The sequence below is a fragment of the Bombina bombina genome, chromosome 9 (genome assembly GCF_027579735.1).
Source record: "Bombina bombina isolate aBomBom1 chromosome 9, aBomBom1.pri, whole genome shotgun sequence".
NCBI classification, from domain to species: Eukaryota; Metazoa; Chordata; class Amphibia; order Anura; family Bombinatoridae; genus Bombina; species Bombina bombina.
The window spans coordinates 184,308,917-184,326,179 of NC_069507.1; the positions used below are offsets into that span (position 1 = coordinate 184,308,917).

At 40.0% G+C, this 17,263-nt stretch overlaps 1 protein-coding gene across 1 annotated transcript in view; it reads right to left on the reverse strand.

Annotated features, from left to right (window-relative positions):
* The window catches only part of DOCK1 (dedicator of cytokinesis 1), an 827,740-nt gene that overhangs the window by 710,992 nt on the left and 99,485 nt on the right, over positions 1-17,263 (reverse strand). Inside the window, exons 3-4 of the mRNA XM_053692513.1 lie at positions 5,353-5,393; positions 3,889-3,944 (exon numbers count right to left, since the gene is read on the reverse strand). Coding sequence (XP_053548488.1) covers positions 3,889-3,944; positions 5,353-5,393 — 97 coding nt within the window. The remainder of the gene's footprint in view (positions 1-3,888; positions 3,945-5,352; positions 5,394-17,263) is intronic.

Sequence of the window (17,263 nt, forward strand, 5' to 3'; positions counted from 1 at the left end):
TATTGTGCAGAATACACAGCTATATTGTTATGTACAGGTTTTCCTATCAATGCTTTCAAACAATAAATATTACCATAAATAATATCACTTGGAGGTTGCGTATTATAATAGACGCAGATATATATGATAGACTATTCGGATGTAAATATACTTGGCATAACTAGAGCCTGGATAATTAGTCATACACTGTATGTCCAATCTTCTGACTTAAGGAAATATTATATGGGTATTAAGGAGAATGTAAGTCTATCACTGATGTATGAGCCCAGTACCTTGTGGCAATTAGACAATTAAACTATCATATTAAGACAGCTAGTGACAGTTATATATTAGGTCGATTCCTTACCTAATTGTAGCAGTCCATCTGTACTGAGTTTGGTCTATGAATAGCCCTATAAACCATATATACATAACATGCAGAGCAACTTAGTTTCCCCATTAATATAACATATAGAGCCATATAGACCAACCACACACATAAAATATTTAACTATACAGGATAACAATAGAAACAAACAACAAGTATACGTATGTACTAGATGCAGCATTTTTCATAGGGTCCCTATGTACTCAGTAATTGTGACCCCTATCCTTAGCCATAAATATAAACATAAGGGGAGTCTGAAAGGTTCAAGTGCCTAGTTGTGCACATCCACCGACAAGGAGACAGTTATAACTTACGCAATTAACAGAAATATAGGCCATGGCATGATATCCTTTAGCAGTCATTACACATGCCGAAACACCACACTCACACAACTCCAACTCAGAAGTAGCGATCAGCATGCTACATTCTGTCAATTCGCACGCTCTTTCCTTAGCCCACTCCGGTCCTCCGGCTTTGTCCATCTTGCCAGAAATGGAGCCATGTGGCTAGAGTGAGTAGTTCGTTGGGATTGGTCTCACGATGTGGTATTATGCTCTAAACAGCACATGATAGGTTTGTTGCACACCAGGGAGCCCACAGTTGAGGTTGCGTAATGGCAGCAGCAATAGTTGTAATTTTATCTGGATAACCGCTTGTGTGCTGTGAAAATTCAGCAACCGACTTATTTCGGCTGTTCCCAAAAGTAACCTGCTCAGCATCTCTTCTCCTCATGCCGTCCCTCGTCTCATGGGTACTTATACATGCAATAGTCTTGCATGCAAAATCGCTTTGTGGAAGCTGTGAGTCCACAATCCCTTTAACTGGCATATTGCAGGAGAGTGTAGGTGCCTGTTGTTGAGCATCCGAATCAACAAAACCCCCTGTAGGTACATATGTAGCGTTCGGGTTTAGGGTATCAGCTGTGTTGTCTCCAGCCGGTGTAGTAAATGCTGCTTGTAAGGACACCACCAAGCTAACTTGATATGCATCTAGAAGATCCCCAAATTTAGCTACCCAGAGCGTGACCGGTTCCATGATTGTCACAGACTATCACCAGGCTATGTTGTGAAGGGAGTACTCTGTTGACTGTACCTCATTTCCTATAGTTAGGGGAGAGTTGCAAAGAAGAGCAAGGTGGCCACTGAGCTCTGTATACTATAAGACAGGTATCCAGGGGCTGTATAATGGGTTAGTTTTCCACCCACTTGTTAGGTAAAAAGGTAGATGATGATGCTAAGTTATAAAGTGATGTTAATGTTTATTAAGTTGTAGGGCTGTATTACCAGCAAACAGTATTATCAAAGTTGTATAACAGCTCCAGATAGATGTATTAATTATTACTCAGTCAATCCAGAAACTCATAGGGCTATCATAGGGCTATATGTGAGGCACTGTAGCGTCTGAATTAGGTAAAATGGCGGCTGCCTTCTATTATGGAAGCGCCACCTGATGCGTATATATGTAGTCCCCTTCACTTACTTGAAAAGGTTGTAGGTCAATTCACATTTAGCCAACCTTCCGATGTCTATAGTGCCTGGGTGCTGCACTGCCCTGATCGCTCGATGTCTGTTAAAGATCAGAGGAGGCAGTCAGGAGTAACGCATTTTATTTTCAATTCTCCTCCGGTTCGTATCAAGCCCCAAGTTCTTTGCAGAGTACCTTACTGGTTGCTGTACAGTAACTCCGGAGCTGGGGACCCGACCCTCCAGAGTTCAATTAGCCAGCCACTGGTCCTCTGATACCTGGTAAGGATCTGTAGCACTTGTCCTTGTATCTAAGCATTTCAGGGAGACCCGGAGCTCGCAAAAGTGGCGTGCAGCTTGTTCCCAAATAGTCTCAGGGAGTCACCGGTCTATCCCTCAGCTTCTTCTGGGATGATGAATAAAACTTTTTAACCCTTTATTTATGATGGCGTCGAGCTTTTATAATCTTATATCGGCTATGACCTAGGAGCCATCTGAATATGCGACTAAACGGTTAGACTGTTGGCTCTGCCCCCCCTATAAAGGGATATCTTATTGTGAGTAAACCTTTGACAAAAAAGTAGATGATGACAAGAAGGAGAAAGAGACTGGGTTATGCTGTGTAGTGTATGCCAGGCCTTTATAAATAAATAGAATGTTGCAAGCTTTACTTTGCCTTTTTTTAGTTTAATACAAATTTTATATACACCCACGGATAATTTAACTTTTTGTTGGCTGGCAAGCTCTTGCAGTTATTTGACAAGTAGGCATGTGGATATTTCTGGTAATTATAGGCCATGATAAAGTATGCAGACATCCCAACTCTCCCGGAAGGTCCAGGGAGTCTCCTGCTTTGAAAAAGCTGCTCCCTGACACCTGCAAATGAAACACAATCTAGCGGTGCCAGAGAAAATGAAATTTGTGCCTGCACAGACTCCCATACCTCTATATTGTGCAGACTCCCATACCTCTATAATGTGATAACATTTTCAACTATTTTATAATCAGAGCACTGAGGAATTCTGAATTAGGGTTGGGGGGGCTGGGTGGTACAGTAAGGTACTATACAGAGGCGGTACAGTGAGGTACTATACAGAGGCGGTACAGTGAGGTACTATAGTGAGGTTGGCATGCAGTGAGGTAGTATAGTGAGGGGCGCTGGGGGGGGCACCTCCCTGAAATGAGTTTTTGCAGGTTGGGATGTCTGAAGTATGGTAAAAAAAAATATATACCTGAGCTTGTAACATTCTACTCATTGATTGGTTAGATCATAGCACAAGCTCATTAACATCTGTAATATCATCGATATAAACACAGTCTGACCAGTACATATAAAAATAGTATTTTGTCTAGAACATACAAAACGCCATTATTCGACAACGTTACACTTCGTTATAATGTGTATTTTTGTTCATTACGTTTTAACAAAATATTCCAACAAAAGACTTCTGATTTAACGCCAAGTTGATGCATTTGTTTTTAGTGATATCGCAATTTTGCGTAGACCGTGCACGCGCAAGGACACCAGACTCTTGACTATTGGAATGTGCATATTCACATTAGTGAGAGTACTTAGTTTTACTTATATGACTATAGCTGAAATCAGCAGCATTACAGTGGCTGAAGGACATCTTGTATAACCGGGTACTTAAGACTTCCTTGTCTGTGCAAACCAACAGATCTATGGGAGTTGCCATGATCAGCCAGTAAGCAACTAAAGCTTAAAAATAAGTAGCGCACCAGCACACTAGTGTGAATATAGATTAAAAGCAGCATTACATTTTCTTTTTTTTATATATATATATATATATTATAAAAGCAAAATATAAATTTTAAACATGTTTCTTTGTTGCTTTTCAGTAAGCAGGACAGAATATGAAGTTAAATGCTCCTTTAGCTGAATCCTAAATACAGTATAAAATTTGAATGTTGGCATTTCTTATTTTCAGTCACTTAATGAATGTAATTTAATATCCATTTGTACTACTGCAAAAAGAAAGTGAGTGGTGTTAAACTTTCACCCCATCCCAAAAAAAAAAAAAAAATGAATTAAATTACCCTTTGCCTTCAACTGTTGCATCTTTGAGATGAATGTAGCTAGCAGGAAATATACCCTAAAAAAATAAAGAGTTCTATAATATCATATGACCATAAAAGTGCTTTAAAAACAAAAAACAATTGACAAAAGACAATGAAACAGGTAGTCATGCAACAAAACAATAATATTCAGTGCTTAAGTACCTTAAAGGGAGAGTCTAGTCAAAATTAAGCTTTCATGATTCAGACAGAGCATGCAATTTTAAACAACTTTCCAATTTACTTTTATTATCCCATTTTCTTTGTTCTCTTGGTATTCTTTGTTGAAACCTAGGTAGGCTCATATGCTAATTTCTAAGCCCTTAAAGGCGGCCTCTTATCTCAGGGCATTTTGACAGTTTTTCACAGCTAGAGGGAGGTAGTTCATTTCTGCCATATAGATAACATTGTGCTCATGCATGTGAAGTTATCTAGGACCTGGTTTCTAAACAGCTGGGCCACAGCCCAGTATCGGGCCTTGACAGCCCTCCAGGTGGGCCATGACCTGAAATGCCCCCACTGGGAGCTGTGAAAGGCCTTTTCGCTCAAAACATACGAAATACTGGGCAGGGATACATATACACACACACACACTACAGGGCTTTGGACATGTCTGGCTAAAAGTTACCGGGCCTTAAGTTCCTTTGGGTTGAGAACCACTGACCTAGGAATCAGCACTAATTGGCTAAAATGCATGTCTGTCAAAGAAACTAAAATAAGGGGGCAGTCTGCAGAGGCTTAGAAACAAGGTAATTATAGAGGTAGAAAGTATATTAATATAGCAATGTTGGTTATGCAAAACTGGGGAATGGGTAATAAAAGGGATTATCTATCTTTTTAACTAATAAAAGTTCTGGAGTACACTGTCACTTTAAAATCAAAAAGTGTCTTTCAAGCATACAAGCTACAATAAGTAATAAAATGGTAAAATATTAATGGTAACAGTTAAAAAGAGTATGTGTGTCCAAATAATAACTGTCCTTTTAGTAAGCTTATTTAGATAAATCTTGTAAAACAAACTCACTTTGTGTCCCAACAATAAAATAATGTATCAGGACAGACTTACACACATACTAAAAGCTTCTCTTAAACAAAATTGTGTACATGTTAAAAAATATATCTTGTATATAAAACTAGAGTAACATTAAAAAAATCCAAAAAGAGGAGCCTGCTACCTAAAAAGAAAAAAAAAAGAAATAAAAAAGTACAGGGGTCTTTTTATCTCAACTGTAATTAGTAACTAGTCGTCAAATTATACAGTTATTCATTCGGCAGTGACTAGAATGCTAAAAGCAGGCAGAATTATGAACATCATTTAAAATAATAAAATTAGATTATTTACAAATATCAAAAGAGAGGAGTAGATACTCTAAATTGAAAACTAGGAAAGTAGTTTCTCTCTGAAATTATTTTTTCTTTCATGTATTTTTTTATTCTGTAACATACCTTTTTCGATTTCTTTCTTAACGTGTAACCTCTGTACCAACCTAAAATAAGGAGAAAAAAAAAAAAAAAAAAAGTTATAATCGTTCAAGATACTTTTTCAAAACCCAACAAAGACATGGAAGCAACACATATTATTCCATCACTTACAGTCCTGCAAGACAAGATTGTGTTTTTTTTATTTTTTTAAAATAATGCTTAGTTCTACCACAATAAGATAACAAGAAATATACAAAAACAGAGCCATTCCAGTATCAACCCTTGGCAATAAGCATTCTAGCACAACCAAAATCTGGCATTCAATATTTCTCTATTGCTTGGGTTGTGCATGTTCATAATGTTCATACTGGCTATACTGTCTGGCATTCTCTCTAGAACTAGATGCTGGACAGATTTTGAGAGTTACACTATGCATCTGTTAAGTCTGGTTCATGAGAACATATTAAAAAACAGTTTTTGTGTGTATAAAGAAATTAATTATATATATATATATATATATAATAAATATTACACACACACATATATACACAATATATATATATGCAGCCAAAAGAAAATGCACTCTCAGGACTTTCATGAACAGGTTACTTTTATTTCTGTAACGTTTTCGGAGGTCTTGCCTCCTTCATCAGCATAAATAAAGTGAAAGCAAACAAACTCTTAAATAGTGACATACTCACTCAAAATCATTTCAAACCACTTCCTGTGCTGGCGCCAAAATTACTGGTGTTGGACCGCATAATGCGTTCCAAATGTGCTAAGTGGCGGAAGTAGTGCGCCAAACTGCTTCCGGTTGTCTAAAATCTATAGCCGTAAACAATCGGCTTTCTCTATATAAATGCCAAAATTGTAAAGCCATTGTGGCGTGTTTATCTAAACGCATAAAGCAAATACTTAACGTGCAAACGATTGTGCTAATATTAGAGGATCTTATAGATGCTTAGGATGCACTACCTGTAATGGACTTATAAGTACCAGAGTATTTAACCATCCTCACACCAACAGGCAATTCCATATACGACATTCGATTACCTGTACGACCACGTATGTTATCTACTTATTGGTATGCCCATGCTCTTGCTATTATGTCGGTAAAACAACAGGTACCCCGAGAGAAAGGATGGCCAATCATCGGCATGCCATAAGGTCGGCTCATAAATCCGGAGAATCGGAACAACCGGTAGCGAGACACTGTGCAGAGTACAGACACTCGGTGGCATCAATAAGATACACACTTATTGATCATGTACCCCCATTAGATAGAGGGGGGGACAGAGGTAAAATTCTTCTGCAACGAGAGGCACAATGGATGTACCGACTGGGTACCATTTACCCAGGGGGGCTCAACACCACCCCTGATTTTAAGGCTTTGGTGTAAGATAGCTATATAATGTGATACAAGCGCAGGGTACGGCACCTAGACTATAAAGACTCTGTGCGCCATATGGTCGGCGTGCCTCGCTCTAGGGGTGCCCCTAAACCATGTTGGCACGCAGCACCAGGGATAGGAATCTTTGGTATTTCTAACACCTGCGTGGAAGTCGGTTAGTGGTGCCTTGGAGTTACGAGTTTCTTTCACACATAGCAGTACACATAGCCAAAACTGGACACTTGATCCTTAAGCATCCCAGGAAGAAGAAATAACAACATGGGGAATAATTTGATGGCACAATAACCAGGAGAATACAATGCATACTAAGCATTCGATCCTAAAGGCAACATTAACCTAGAAGTCCAGGGTGTAATAGAAGACACTGAAGAACGCACAGAAATAAACACAGACCGGATCACAGCATACATAAATTCAGGAGTGAATGACCGAACGCTCTTTATTCTGTATATACGAAAATCAAGGACTATTAGAGCTAAATCCATCTCGAATGAGATAGTGTTTAAAGCAGTATTTAAATGTATGGAAAGACTGTCACATCAATTGTTTTTATTTTTATTTTTTAAGTATAGTTTTTTCATTTTTTGTACGTTTGTGCTTGAATGCTTTGGAGTGTTTACATAGGGAGCATATGAGGGCATTGTTAGCCACAAGATAGGAGTGGAATATACATATATGACCCACGTAGCTCTTACTATGAGATTTAATATGATGTGAGTATATAACCTCATCACTCAATAGGAACTAGGGGAGCGGTATAAATTTTATAAATAATTGTTTCAGGTTTTGAGTATTTATAAGGTTCTTGTATAGAGGATAGGAACAGTATGCACGTTAATAGCTCATACTAATGGGAAGATCGCAGATAGACGATAATCTTTAATAGTTTAGAATTTAAAGGTTATATATCGGAGGTACATATCTCCATATGAGATTCCTCTACGAATATTGGATATACTGACTCAATACCTTTAACATTAGGTAACATAACAACATATATATATCATATGACCATAAAAGTGCTTTAAAAACAAAAAACAATTGACAAAAGACAATGAAACAGGTAGTCATGCAACAAAACAATAATATTCAGTGCTTAAGTACCTTAAAGGGAGAGTCTAGTCAAAATTAAGCTTTCATGATTCAGACAGAGCATGCAATTTTAAACAACTTTCCAATTTACTTTTATTATCCCATTTTCTTTGTTCTCTTGGTATTCTTTGTTGAAACCTAGGTAGGCTCATATGCTAATTTCTAAGCCCTTAAAGGCGGCCTCTTATCTCAGGGCATTTTGACAGTTTTTCACAGCTAGAGGGAGGTAGTTCATTTCTGCCATATAGATAACATTGTGCTCATGCATGTGAAGTTATCTAGGACCTGGTTTCTAAACAGCTGGGCCACAGCCCAGTATCGGGCCTTGACAGCCCTCCAGGTGGGCCATGACCTGAAATGCCCCCACTGGGAGCTGTGAAAGGCCTTTTCGCTCAAAACATACGAAATACTGGGCAGGGATACATATACACACACACACACTACAGGGCTTTGGACATGTCTGGCTAAAAGTTACCGGGCCTTAAGTTCCTTTGGGTTGAGAACCACTGACCTAGGAATCAGCACTAATTGGCTAAAATGCATGTCTGTCAAAGAAACTAAAATAAGGGGGCAGTCTGCAGAGGCTTAGAAACAAGGTAATTATAGAGGTAGAAAGTATATTAATATAGCAATGTTGGTTATGCAAAACTGGGGAATGGGTAATAAAAGGGATTATCTATCTTTTTAACTAATAAAAGTTCTGGAGTACACTGTCACTTTAAAATCAAAAAGTGTCTTTCAAGCATACAAGCTACAATAAGTAATAAAATGGTAAAATATTAATGGTAACAGTTAAAAAGAGTATGTGTGTCCAAATAATAACTGTCCTTTTAGTAAGCTTATTTAGATAAATCTTGTAAAACAAACTCACTTTGTGTCCCAACAATAAAATAATGTATCAGGACAGACTTACACACATACTAAAAGCTTCTCTTAAACAAAATTGTGTACATGTTAAAAAATATATCACAGCATACATAAATTCAGGAGTGAATGACCGAACGCTCTTTATTCTGTATATACGAAAATCAAGGACTATTAGAGCTAAATCCATCTCGAATGAGATAGTGTTTAAAGCAGTATTTAAATGTATGGAAAGACCGTCACATCAATTGTTTTTATTTTTATTTTTTAAGTATAGTTTTTTCATTTTTTGTACGTTTGTGCTTGAATGCTTTGGAGTGTTTACATAGGGAGCATATGAGGGCATTGTTAGCCACAAGATAGGAGTGGAATATACATATATGACCCACGTAGCTCTTACTATGAGATTTAATATGATGTGAGTATATAACCTCATCACTCAATAGGAACTAGGGGAGCGGTATAAATTTTATAAATAATTGTTTCAGGTTTTGAGTATTTATAAGGTTCTTGTATAGAGGATAGGAACAGTATGCACGTTAATAGCTCATACTAATGGGAAGATCGCAGATAGACGATAATCTTTAATAGTTTAGAATTTAAAGGTTATATATCGGAGGTACATATCTCCATATGAGATTCCTCTACGAATATTGGATATACTGACTCAATACCTTTAACATTAGGTAACATAACAACATATATATATAGCACAATATGTCAGCTGGCGTGCCTAACAAATAGATTTGTTTATCCTCTCTTATTAATACATACATCATCTTTAAACACATACATTGTAGCCAAATAGCATGCCCGTTCTAACACACTTTGGTGCATTTAGAAACATAGTTACTGTTTGTCTGTTCCAGCACAGGATTACACTCCAGCATTGTTTATGTTGTCATGGCAACAAGCGGCTGTCACATTTATCATCACTATTTAACATATTAGCACAATCGTTTGCACGTTAAGTATTTGCTTTATGCGTTTAGATAAACACGCCACAATGGCTTTACAATTTTGGCATTTATATAGAGAAAGCCGATTGTTTACGGCTATAGATTTTAGACAACCGGAAGCAGTTTGGCACACTACTTCCGCCACTTAGCACATTTGGAACGCATTATGCGGTCCAACACCAGTAATTTTGGCGCCAGCACAGGAAGTGGTTTGAAATGATTTTGAGTGAGTATGTCACTATTTAAGAGTTTGTTTGTTTTCACTTTATTTATGCTGATGAAGGAGGCAAGACCTCCGAAAACGTTACAGAAATAAAAGTAACCTGTTCATGAAAGTCCTGAGTGCATTTTCTTTTGGCTGCATATCTTCTACAAATTTGCACCCAGGCATTTTTCCTTTGTGGGCGAGTTCTGGTGTTTTGGATACATATATATATATATATATATATATATATATATATATATATATATATATATATATATATATATTAGATAAAGAGAACAGATTTATCTGGGTAGTACAGCGCAGCGAAAACAGAATTTATGCTTACCTGATAAATTACTTTCTCCAACGGTGTGTCCGGTCCACGGCGTCATCCATTACTTGTGCGATATTCTCCTCCCCCACAGGGAAAGGCAAGGAGAGCACACAGCAAGAGCTGTCCATATAGTCCCTCCCAGGCTCCGCCCCCCCCAGTCATTCGACCGACGGTTAGGAGAAAAAAAGGAGAAACTATAGGGTGCCGTGGTGACTGTAGTGTATAGAGAGAGAAATTTTTCAAACCTGATTAAAAAACCAGGGCGGGCCGTGGACCGGACACACCGTTGGAGAAAGTAATTTATCAGGTAAGCATAAATTCTGTTTTCTCCAACATTGGTGTGTCCGGTCCACGGCGTCATCCATTACTTGTGGGAACCAATACCAAAGCTTTAGGACACGGATGAAGGGAGGGAGCAAATCAGGTTACCTAAACAGAAGGCACCACGGCTTGCAAAACCTTTCTCCCAAAAATAGCCTCCGAAGAAGCAAAAAGTATCAAATTTGTAGAATTTGGCAAAAGAGTGCAGAGAAGACCAAGTTGCTGCCTCACATATCTGATCAACAGAAGCCTCGTTCTTGAAGGCCCATGTGGAAGCCACAGCCCTAGTAGAGTGAGCTGTGATTCGTTCAGGAGGCTGCCGTCCGGCAGTCTCATAAGCCAATCGGATAATGCTTTTCAGCCAGAAAGAAAGAGAGGTAGCAGTAGCTTTTTGTCCTCTCCTCTTACCAGAATAAACGACAAACAAAAAAGAAGTTTTGTCTGAAATCCTTTGTTGCTTCTAAATAGAACTTTAAAGCACGGACTACATCTAAATGGTGTAACAAATGTTCCTTCTTTGAAACTGGATTCGGACACAAAGAAGGGACAACTATTTCCTGGTTAATATTCTTGTTGGAAACAACTTTTGGAAGAAAACCAGGCTTGGTACACAAAACAACCTTATCTGAATGGAACACCAGATAGGGTGGATCACACTGCAAAGCAGATAGTTCAGAAACTCTTCTAGCAGAAGAAATAGCAACCAAAAACAGAACTTTCCAAGATAGTAACTTGATATCTATGGAATGTAAGGGTTCAAATGGAACCCCTTGAAGAACTGAAAAAACTAAATTTAGACTCCAGGGAGGAGTCAAAGGTCTGTAAATAGGTTTGATTCTGACCAAAGCCTGTACAAAAGCTTGTACATCTGGCACAGCTGCCAGTCGTCTGTGTAACGAGACAGATAAAGCAGATCTCTGTCCTTTTACAGAACTCGCTGACAATCCCTTATCCAAACCTTCTTGTTAGAAAGGAGAGGATCCTGGGAATATTAATCCATGAGAATCCCTTGGATTCACACCAACAGATATATCCTTTCCATATTTTATGGTAAATCCTTCTAGTCACAGGTTTTCTGGCTTGGACCAGAGTATCTATCACTGAATCTGAAAACCCGCGCTTGGATAAAATCAAGCGTTCAATTTCCAAGCAGTCAGCTGGAGAGAAACTAGATTTGGATGTTCGAATGGACCTTGCACTAGAAGATCCTGTCTCAAAGGTAGCTTCCATGGTGGAGCCGATGACATATTCACCAGGTCTGCATACCAAGTCCTGCGTGGCCACGCAGGAGCTATCAGAATCACTGAGGCCTTCTCCTGTTTGATCCTGGCTACAAGCCTGGGAAGGAGAGGGAACGGTGGAAATGCATAAGCTAGGTTGAACGACCAAGGCGTCACTAATGCATCCACTAGAGTCGCCTTGGGATCCCTGGATCTGGACCCGTAGCAAGTTCTGACGAGACGCCATCAGATCCATGTCTGGAATGTCCCATAATTGAGTCAACTTGGCAAAAAGTCTGACGACTCAGATAATCCGCCTCCCAGTTGTCTACTCCTGGGATGTGAATTGCAGATAGATGGCAGGAGTGATCCTCCGCCCATTTGATGATCTTGGATACTTCTCTCATCGCCAAGGAACTCTTTGTTCCTCCCTGATGGTTGATGTAAGCTACAGTCGTCATGTTGTCTGACTGGAATCTTATGAATCCGGCCTTCGCTAGTTGAGGCCAAGCCCGGAGAGCATTGAATATCGCTCTCAGTTCCAGGATGTTTATCGGGAGAAGAGACTCTTCCCGAGACCATAGACCCTGAGCTTTCAGGGAATCCCAGACCGCACCCCAGCCTAATAGACTGGCGTCGGTCGTGACAATGACCCACTCTGGTCTGCGGAAACTCATTCCCTGAGACAGGTGATCCTGTGACAACCACCAACAGAGTGAGTCTCTGGTCATCTGGTCTACTTGAATCTTTGGAGACAAGTCTGTATAGTCCCCATTCCACTGCTTCAGCATGCACAGTTGTAATGGTCTTAGATGAATTTGAGCAAAAGGAACTATGTCCATTGCTGCAACCATCAACCCTACTACTACCATGCACTGAGCTATGGAAGGCTGCAGAATAGAGTGAAGAACTTGACAAGCTTTAGAAGCTTTGACTTTCTGACTTTTGTCAGGAAGATCTTCATTTTTAAAGAATCTATTATCGTTCCCAAGAAGGGAACTCTTGTCGACGGAGACAGGGAACTCTTTTCTACGTTCACCTTCCACCCGTGAGATATGAGAAAGGCTAGAACAATGTCTGTATGAGCCTTTGCTTTGGAAAGAGACGACGTTTGTATTAGAATGTCGTCCAGATAAGGTGCCACTGCAATACCCCTTGGTCTTAGAACCTCTAGAAGGGACCCTAGCACCTTTGTGAAAATCCTTGGATGATCTTTGTGGATAGGAATATGTAGATACGTATCCTTTAAATCCACGGTAGTCATAAATTGACCCTCCTGGATTGTAGATAAAATTGTTCGAATGGTTTCCATTTGAACGATGGAACTCTGAGAAATTTGTTTAGAATTTTTAAATCCAGAATTGGTCTGAAAATTCCCTCTTTTTTGGGAACTACAAACAGATTTGAGTAAAACCCCCGACCTTGTTCCACAGTTGGAACTGGGTGTATCACTCCCATCTTTAACAGGTCTTCTACACAATGTAAGAATGCCTGTCTCTTTATTTGGTTTGAAGATAAGTTAGACATGTGGAACCTTCCCCTTGAGGGTAGTTCCTTGAACTCCAGAAGAAAACCCTGAGAGACTATTTCTAGTGTCCAGGGATCCTGAACATCTCTTGCCTAAGCCTGAGCAAAGAGAGAGAGTCTGCCCCCTACTAGATCCGGTCCCGGATCGGGGGCTACCCCTTCATGCTGTTTTGGTAGCAGCAGCAGGCTTCTTGGCCTGTTTACCCTTGTTCCAGCCTTGCATTGATTTCCAAGCTGGTTTAGTCTGGGAAGCGTTACCCTCTTGTCTAGAGGCTGCCGAGTTGGAAGCCAGTCCGTTCCTGAAATTGCGAATGGAACGAAAATTGGACTTATTCTTAGCCTTGAAAGGTTTATCTTGTGGGAGGGCATAGCCCTTTTCCTCAGTGATGTCTGAAATAATCTCTTTCAATTCTGGCCCAAAAAGGGTCTTACCTTTGAAAGGGGTATTAAGCAATTTTGTCTTGGAAGATACATCCGCCGACCAAGACTTTAGCCAGAGCGCTCTACGCGCCCCAATTGTAAACCCTGAATTTTTCGCCGCTAACCTCGCTAACTGCAAAGCGGTGTCTAAAATAAAGGAATTAGCTAACTTAAGTGCGTGAATTCTGTCCATGACTTCCTCATACGGAGTCTCCCTACTGAGCGACTTTTCCAGTTCCTCGAACCAGAACCACGCCGCTGTAGTGACAGGAATAATGCACGAAATAGGTTAAAGGAGGTAACCTTGCTGTACAAAAATCGTTTTAAGCAAACCCTCCAATTTTTTATCCATAGGATCTTTGAAAGCACAATTGTCCTCAATAGGAATGGTCGTGCGCTTGGCTAGAGTAGAAACCGCCCCCCCCCCTCGACCTTAGGGACTGTTTGCCATGTGTCCTTCCTGGGGTCGACCATAGGGAACAATTTCTTAAATATAGGAGGAGGGACAAAAGGTATGCCTGGCTTCTCCCACTCCTTATTCACTATGTCCGCCACCCGTTTAGGTATCGGAAAAGCATAAGGGTGCACCGGGACCTCAAGGAACTTGTCCATCTTGCACAATTTTTCTGGGTTGACCAGATTGTCACAATCATCCAGAGTAGATAGCACCTCCTTAAGTAATGCGCGGAGATGCTCTAATTTTGATTTAAATGTCACAACATCAGGTTCTGCCTGCTGAGAAATTCTACCTGTATCAGAAATTTCCCCATCTGACAAACCCTCCCTCACTGCCACTTCAGATTGGTGTGAGGGTATGACAGAAAAATTATCATCAGCGCCCTCCTGCTCTACAGTGTTTAAAACAGAGCAATCGCGCTCTCTCTGAAATGCTGGCATTTTGGATAAAATATTAGCTATGGAGTTATCCATTACTGCCGTCAATTGCTGCATAGTAACAAGCATTGGCGCGCTAGAAGTACTAGGGGTCGCCTGCGCGGGCATAACTGGTATAGACACAGAAGGAGATGATGTAGAACTATGTCTACTTCCTTCATCTTAGGAATCATCCTGGGCAATTTTACAATTTGTGACAGTACTGTCCTTACTTTGTTTGGACGCTATGGCACAATTATCACACATATTTGAAGGGGGAACCACATTGGCTACCATACATACAGAACATGATCTATCTGAAGGTACAGACATGTTAAACAGGCTTAAACTGGTTAATAAAGCACAAAAACCGTTTTAAAACAAAACCGTTACTGTCTCTTTAAATGTTAAACAGGGCACACTTTATTACTGAATATGTGAAAAACTATGAAGGAATTATCCAATCTTTACCAAATTTTCACCACAGTGTCTTAATGCATTCAAAGTATTGCACCCCAATTTTCAAGCTGTTAACCCTTAAAATGTGGAAACCGGAGCCGTTTTTAATTTTAACCCCCTTACAGTCCCAGCTACAGCCTTTGCTGCGACTTCACCAATCCCAGGGGGGTATATGATATCATATGAAGCCTTCTAGGAACGTTTTTAGTGGATTCCAGACCCACACACATGCAGCTGCATGTACTGTACTCAAAAGTAACTGCACAGTAATGGCATGAAAATGAGGCTCTGCCTACTACAGAGAAAGGCCCTTCCTGACTGGGAAGGTGTCTTAACAAGTGCCTGGTGCTAAAAAACGTTCCCCAATGTTATAAAAGTGTGAAATTCAACTTCAAACTGCATATAATACTTAAATAAAGCAATCAATTTAGCCCTTAAGAGTGTCTACCAGTGTATAGCCCATAATAAGCCCTTTATTCTGTTTGAGACTAAGAAAATGGCTTACCAATCCCCATGAGGGAAAATGACAGCCTTCCAGCATTACACAGTCTTGTTAGAAAAATGGCTAGTCATACCTTGAGCAGAAAAGTCTGCAAACTGCTCCCCCCAACTGAAGTTCTCTCATCTCAACAGTCCTGTGTGGGAACAGCAACTGATTTTAGTTACTGTCTGCTAAAATCATAATCCTCTTTTAAACAGAACTCTTCATCTCTTTCTGTTTCAGAGTAAATAGTACATACCAGCACTATTTTAAAATAACAAACTCTTGATAGAAGAATAAAAAACTACAACTAAACACCACAAACTCCTCACCATCCCCGAGGAGATGCTACTTGTTCAGAGCGGCAAAGAGAATGACTGGGGGGGCGGAGCCTGGGAGGGACTATATGGACAGCTCTTGCTGTGTGCTCTCCTTGCCTTTCCCTGTGGGGGAGGAGAATATCCCACAAGTAATGGATGACGCCGTGGACCGGACACACCAATGTTGGAGAAATACAAAATTATTTACACAATAATAAGTGATATGGTAAACACTACAGTTGGTAATTAAGTAAACCTTCAGATTTGAAAAAGTTCTAATGTATTAATGGTTGTCTTTTTTTGCAAATGCAATAGTCTTATTAGAGTTCTGTAGCTTGTCTATTCGGATATATAGATAGGTGAAAGGATGTCTCCTTACCAGATGTTACCCCAATCGTATGAGGTAAGGTTTGTTCATATAGGGAGTATCTTTGTCTTGTCTGTAGTGTCCACTAGTCCAAGTGTCATGGGTATATCGGTTCAAACAGGAGGGTCTGGTTTCCTTCTCAGGATTCCGTCGCTTTGGTATATACGATCTTTGCCCGGTAGAACCTTTTTCCGATGGTTGGAGTCTTAGTGACTCATGGGAGTATGGTACTTCGATTAGGATCTCTCAAAGCTTATGTTGTGATGGAAGATCCTCCGCTATTCCTGCGGTACATGTAGAGACTTGCTACCAAACTTCTTCACCTTCACTTGCAGCGTTTCTCAAAGTCTCTGTGTGGGGTAACGTCTGCTTCCTTCCAAGGCGCTCCGATGACGTCACTGTGTGGTGCCTGAAGCTTTGGTTAAGTCGACGTGTTTCGGCCTCAATATAAGCAGTCTTGATAAAGGCCCTACAAACTAAAGTCTGCAGCAAGAGTCTCCTTTACTGCAGTGTCGCGCTGTATCAGAGCGCAGACGTGTCTCTCTTCCGTGCCGTACCTATATATACACACACACACACACCCTCGGTTTACGCCGTTTCGATTTGCGCCGTTTCAGAATAACAACCTTTTTTGCAGTCATTTGGAAAGCAATGCACTAATTAAAATAGCCAGTAGGTGGAGCTGTCCGCTTGTTTTGCAGCAAAGTTATGCAACTTAACAGCCTTAAATGGATCTGTGTACACAGATCAGACCTATCAAGCAAAATATAGCAGCCACTTCCCTATTATCTTACTGTCCAGCAGCTTCAGGTGAGGGTGCGTAACTGCCTATTAATCACTGCAGATTGAAATGCATAGAATAGGTGCAGACCCAATATTATCTAACATGCTAACAATGTAGAGAACTGTTTGCAGACAAATGCAAGTAAAAAAACTTTTTTGTTCATTAAACTTAGTTTGATGATGATGCAGTCTGTTGTGTAATTATTTTATTAGGTGATGTTTAGCAAATGTTTTTGTTCATTAAACTTGGTTTGATGCTGATACAATCCATATTATGAGGTTTATAATGCTGTTTAGCA